Source organism: Electrona antarctica (genome assembly GCF_951216825.1).
Source record: "Electrona antarctica genome assembly, chromosome: 4".
Lineage (NCBI taxonomy): Eukaryota > Metazoa > Chordata > Actinopteri > Myctophiformes > Myctophidae > Electrona > Electrona antarctica.
Genome location: NC_136809.1, coordinates 35,089,045 through 35,095,646, shown reverse-complemented (window position 1 = coordinate 35,095,646; position 6,602 = coordinate 35,089,045). Strand labels below are relative to the sequence as shown.

Genomic DNA, 6,602 nt, shown 5'->3' with positions numbered 1-6,602 from the left:
AACACAAAATGGAGGCAGGTAAAGGTTTATACTTTATACCCCAGGCATACGACGGTGTCGCGCGCCGTAAATAGAAGATTTACAAGCTCATGCGCAATTGAACTACAAGAACCTGAAGCGCTGTGAGGCGTGAGCTTGTAGGTCTGCTGTTTAGTGTTTTGGTGCGCCACCGGCGCGCGACGAAATCATCACTGGCGCTTGGGGCGCGCAAGCCCCCCCCGCCCTCCCCCAGTATTGTGGAAGTACTCACATTTTTACTTAAGTAAAAGTATCAATAATGCAATGTAGAAATAAAAATGTACTTGAGTAAAAGTACAAAAGTATCAAACGCAACAGGTACGGTCGCCCCTTTTCAATCTCGCCCCCAAAAGTGAAGAACGGTCGGTCGGTCGCCCCAAAAGCCGGCGAAGTCGCCCTAAAACGTATCCAAATGTATAGCAGGCTACTCATACAGAATATCCCATTACACACGTTTTCAAATGCGGGCTCACTCAAGTGGGATCATCATGTATATGTTTTGTTCTTTTGTAATAATAATCAAAATGCATAAAGTAACTATAGTAAGTTTTCAAATGATTGTAATGGAGTAAAAGTATAATAGACCTATTTGCCTTTGAGATGTAGTGGAGTAGAAGTAAAATTATTGACAATTGAAATTGAAAACAATTGAATAAAACAATTCAAAAAACAATTCAAAAAACAAATACCTCAAAATTGTACTTAAGTACAGTACTTGAGTATTACTTTACACCACTGTTTCTACTTTTGTATCTATGCAAACATCAGATTCGATAAAAAATAATGCATATGGTCTTGATCCAAGGCTACCAAAAACCAAGAAAATCCTCAGCAGCAAACACTGCTAGACTGAATTTTTGTGATTTGTAACCCGGCTTCCATTGGGATAGCTAGCTACCTGCTGCCAAATAATTCAGAGAAGTAAACATTTAATATAACTTACTATATTTTCTTCAAAACAACTGACCTCTGGAACAGCTTCAGCCAGGAATCTTTAGTAATAGTTTACATTAGGACTAATACTGTAGGTAGTAAGACAAAACTTGTACTGTCTGCGACAGCCAGAAACATGATCTAAAATTGATATTTGTAATGACAAAAATCACACTCATGTGAAGTGAGGGTCGCTCTTATCATACATCATATTCCGTGCTCATACACAAACACAAAGCTGTGCATAGGAGCAGCTAGCGCCCCTTAAAAAAAATGACATCCTGTGATCGTAATGTGAAACAAGCTCTTTTAACAGAATTCGCCCACTGTTTTACTCCTGTAAACCAGTGGTGATGAAGCCAATTCTGATTCACTCATTTAAATCATTTCACAATAAACAGACATGAAAATATATAGGCTCATTAATGTTGCCCTTCTGTTGAAATTGCATAATGCCTTCCTCCTCTGGGCCTTTCTTGCCTTTTGATAGTGCGTGTAGATAGTCAGGGGATATTAATAAAATGTCTATAATAAATGTCTTACCAAGAATTTTCTTCACCAATATGTTTCTAAAAGTGAAGTCAGCACATTTGGGCAGATTTGGCTATGGCCAAACTAGGGGTCAAACTAGGGGGTTTTCAATTGATTCTGAATCTATTCCAAGCATTAGTTTTGCACGAAAAACACTCCTTGGGCTTAAAAAGGCCATAGCCGTCATCACAAATGTGATGAGGTCAGCACATTTGGGCAAACTTGTCTATGGCCGTTTTTAGCCCAAGGAGTGTATTTCATGCAAAACAAATGCTTGGAATGGATTCAGAATGATGAAACCACCTAGTTTGACACATCACATGCAATTTAAAGCCTAATGAAATTTAGAACATTTTGTCATATATTGGCTGTTGATGGTACCCCGACTTTCAGCAGCTGTCAAAAATTCCCCTAGGGTGGTTGAATATAAAGTTTATAAACCAATGTGGGATATGTTAGTAGACACCTTTACAAACACATTGGGGAAGAAAATTGTTGGTAAGAAATGTATTCCCAGATTTGACATTATACTGATAATATTCCCTGATGTAACAGGGAGAAAGAGCCAGGGAGTGACACAATTTAAGGACCAAAGGCTGCTGGGCCTGGGAATCAATCTGGGGACTCACTGTTGGGCATCAGAGAATATGTGGAGAATATGTCACATATTCTTGGGATATCTGTCCATTATTATAGATAGTCATGACGGTAATCAGAGCACACTCAAGACAGTTGACAGGTTCATTAGTATTCAAAGACAATTGCTTTATTTAGAAATCTTACTAAATCATACATCTCCTGATGCACAAAATTGCATTGCCATTTAACCAATAAATGACTGATTCAGAAGGCACTGTTGAACATGACTGCTCACTGGTTGTCATTTTATGCACCCATGAAACTCAAACTCACCAAAATGTAAAATCAATAGCTTGTCCAACAGGTACAAGTCGGTGCCCATTTCCAAACCAAAACAAATGGTTTCTATTCTCAAAATAGAATAGCACTGCCTTTGCAGTAATCAAACAAATGAATGTACTTGAACATGCACATAATTACATAGCATGAACAAGTATTACTTTTAATGGGTATCAGCAGTTGTTCAGAGTGTTGTATTGCTGGGTTGATTCTTGATTTAGTCAGAATGTCTAGTGTGTTTGATAAATATATATGCAACATTAAGACAAGTGGTTTGATTCAATCATTTCACAGATATTAGTGTATCAGCCAAAATAGTAGTCTCTCTCTATGCACAAAGACAAACTGACAAAGTTTACCTTCATTAATCAAAAGTTTTATGCAAATAAGTAAATGTCCACCCCTTGCCTCTTGTTTCAGTTCAAAATAGGCTAGCGCCCCTCAAAAATGTATACCTCTGCTCCAGACAATCTGCTCAAATTTTCTTTTTTTACTGTCATGGCAACAACACGGACATCATTCTTAGAACAAAATTTCAAGTATAATTTTCAAAAGTCCAATTAGAATAGTCCAAAAGATGGATTCCTCTTCCTGAAAGTCCTCCTCTGATGATTGAGGGAATTTCTGATGCCCTTGTGCATCTTCTGTTGGGTACGAGTACGATCCTTTATGAAACGGGTCCTGTGGTACCATCTGATCGTAAAACACCCGCATTTCAAACTCACTCTCCAGGTACGACGGGTGGCCGTAAATGCCAATCCCCACAGGCCTCACAAAGTCCCCTGGCACCACCAACACATCCTGGCCGCAGGTGGCAGACTGCAGCTTGTAAGTGTCATAGCTGGGCCGCAGGGTCTTGTCAGACACGTATAAATCTGCATCTCCCTTGAGGCTGCGCATGTGTAGAATGATTCTGCCATCGTGGTTGAGACGCAGGTAGCTGTAGTTTCCCGCGCCGATGTGACCCTGAACCACATGAAGCAACACCCACTCCTCTGGGACGCTGTCACCTTCTTCAGAGGGATGGAGGAACCCTCTGGCCTGAGACAGAAGGAGAGCTACAACTAGGGTACTGCAGTACAGCATCATGCTGAAGGCATCCATCAGTCAGTCACAGACTGGGTGATGCCAGAGGACCTAGAACACAAAGAACACATTTATGAACATTACACTGCAGTGCTGATGTTCGATAAAACTTAACCGATATGTCAACTCTGGTGATTATGAGAGTATGGATATGTACAATGCAGAGGTATTGTTATATACACAGTATATGGAGTACGTCGTCAGCACTAGATGCAGGGGTTGTCTGTCTTGGCCAGCTCCATATATGGAGCTCTAAATCAACCACGCCCAAAATACGGAGTTACCTATTTTACCGCTGTTTTGGCGCTGTAGTGCTGAAATGATTTCGGCTCGTCAGACATTTTCAGTAGCACCGAAGAGCCGACTTTAGGACGTTACCCGCCACCGCCCCGCCCCCCCCCCCCCCCCCCCCCCCCCCGAACCTCAAATGACGTCACATTGTAGGCTCTACAGAGCCGAACCGACTTTTATTCGGCTCTAAAATAGGAGTATGAATCGGCCCTTAGATACTGGATAACTCCATATAGAGTACCAATATTCAGTGCCATTGGGTAACTATGGTGACCTATTAAATTGAAAGTGAGTGAACTGTGAAAGCGTTCGTAATAGCCCCCAAAGGTGCTAAAAGTGTCCTTGTGCATGTCAGTCCAAGCACCCATAGTTACAGGAAAATAGCCTTGTGGGAAAAGTGTGGGTGTGCCTTCCACACTGGGGGTAGGGATTTGATACCTGAGAAACACAATTGTACAACTACAAATTAAATAAGACACCATAGACAAAGAAAGAAACCATGCATGATTTCAATACATTTAGACCAAGTCTAACCAAGGGAAGATTGAAAAGAATCAACTGTTACTCTTGAGGTCTGTAGGTAACCCATTACATACCACAGTTGAACCACTGACTGTTAAAAGCAGTGGGTTTCAACCCCTTCCATATCAAGGACTATTATCGATTCAGCATTTGTGCCACAGACCACCATTTGACACTTAGAATTTTGTTGTTGTTGGATAAGATTTCGTCCACAATTCCATGCTGGATAGTATTGATGTGGTACCATAGGAATAGGAGAGTATTGGTTGGTATCTTACGTAAAATCCGTTATTTGATCAGCTCTGAGGTAGCCACTGTGTTATATTATTCTATGATTTATCCGTAAATTAATTATTGTAATATAGTCTGGGCTTGTACTCATCAGACCAAACTTGAGCCATTATACCGTCTTTTTCTTCAGAAACGAGCTGTAAGAACAATAAGTTGTGTAGTGTACATCCAAGACATTCATCTCAGACTTTGTCAATTAGGTGTCCTCAGTGTTTACCAAGTGAACCATCTTCAAATTGGTCTATTTGTTCATGGCTCACTGGGGAAAACCCTTCTCTCCTTTTTTCATAATCTATTTGGGTATAATTCTCAGGTCCATAATTACTCAACACATAGCTCAAATCACCTCAGACCTCCAATGGCCTGCACGTCTCAAACTCAGTTCAATATAGGCTATAGAGAGGGTCTAAAATATGGAATGCTCTGCCTGTAGGCCTACATCTAAGGGAGTTGTCAAATCATCAATTCAAGAACGGTCTAAAATCACTTCTCTTAAACACCACATACTTCCCTTACAGCCTGCCAATTTAACCTGTTTTGTGACTTTGATTTTCTTGTGATTTGTTCTGCTGTTTTCTTTTCTTGTTATTTTGTCCATATATTATTTTTCTTCCTCTGTGTAATGTGTATTTGTAATAGATATGCAATTTCAATGTAATGTAATCTTAGATGTTCTTGGAGAATGCCACTTCTTAGCCCCTGGAAGATTTTTAGGCTTTCTCCTTCTCGTGTTTTTCTTTGTAACATTTTTTGAGTGGTGCAACGACTCCCTTACGGAGCTATGTGTGTGGGTGCCTGGGTGGGTGGCTGGCTGGCTGGGTGGCTTGGTGGGTATGGGCACGAAAACAGCATGGTTGTTTTTCACCACCTGTGCCCAACCTAACACATGCACGTATTAACTGTATATATGATGCCTTCGGGTGTCAGTACAGTACAGTACAGTACAGTACAGTACAGTACAGTACAGTACAGTACAGTACAGGGACAGCCACACTGTAACTCTGCCGTTTCGGACGCGGGGCGGTTGCTGTGGGTCTGGAACCCCCACACAGAGTTGCAACACTCACTTCACACGGGTGTGATTTTAAATATTTTGTAAGTGAAAACAAACAAAGCATTGATACTCTTACTCAAGTAAAAACTATGGAGTACTTCTTCCACCACTGGTGGGGACGTGGGGTAAAGGTTAATAATGTTTTATTATGTCATGACTCATGTTATGTTTTAGCCGTGCGTATGCAGCGTTATACTTGCTTGGGACCGTGAGTGAAAGCTGATACATATGATATAGTTAGTACTATTAAATGACATCGTTGCCTGGCTGCAAGACCGTCACGAATCTAAAAATAAGGCGGTCCTGAATGATTTACTTCATCGTGACATAATATGCATAGAACAGAAGTCAGATAGTGGACTGTGGACTCCTTAGCATTGAATGTTTTACATTTTAGTAAATTCCTCCACTTTGACTGGACGAAGAGGAATGAATAATTGTGAACGACGTCTTATAATTGATATTTCCACCAACCCACAGCTTTGTAAATGAGCTTAGATGCACGTATTAAGCCGAAAGGCTAGATATGGTACTTCAACCTAGTGCTAATGCTAATGTTACCTTAGCTATGAACTACAGTGAGATCCTACGAGTAAGCCAAGGTACTGTACGTCGCGATTACTTCAAGCTCCTGAGAGTCAAACCAGATATATAAAGTTAACGAGTTGTTGGCTGTAAATCATCTTGAATAATACTTACATCTGTCATTTTCTGATCCGCATTTTTAGAAGCAACATAAATAAAGTTCACTTCTTCACTTCCTCTTCCTTTAATCCCCCTCAGTGGCAGACTTCAGACTGCTGCCATCTACAGGTTAGCACTGGGTATAACAACGTTGACCTAAATTAAATTATACAAAAATAGCAGGAATGTTGTGGTTCTCATTAGGTTAAGGACCCAGTATATATTTTCCCACCCGGACTCCCGTCACAAAATAATTAGTGCCAGGGACCCTCAT

General features: G+C 40.7%; 1 protein-coding gene across 1 annotated transcript; it reads right to left on the bottom strand.

The window, feature by feature from the left end:
- Nucleotides 1–2,232: 2,232 nt before the first annotated feature.
- Nucleotides 2,233–6,455, bottom strand: cUnh6orf120 (chromosome Un C6orf120 homolog). Its single transcript, XM_079498532.1, has 2 exons — nucleotides 6,344–6,455; nucleotides 2,233–3,537 (listed from the first exon to the last, which is right to left on the bottom strand). The coding sequence occupies exon 2, from the start codon at nucleotides 3,502–3,504 to the stop codon at nucleotides 2,923–2,925; it is 582 nt and encodes a 193-aa protein (XP_079354658.1). The 5' UTR covers nucleotides 3,505–3,537; nucleotides 6,344–6,455; the 3' UTR covers nucleotides 2,233–2,922.
- Between the last annotated feature and the right edge of the window lie 147 nt (nucleotides 6,456–6,602).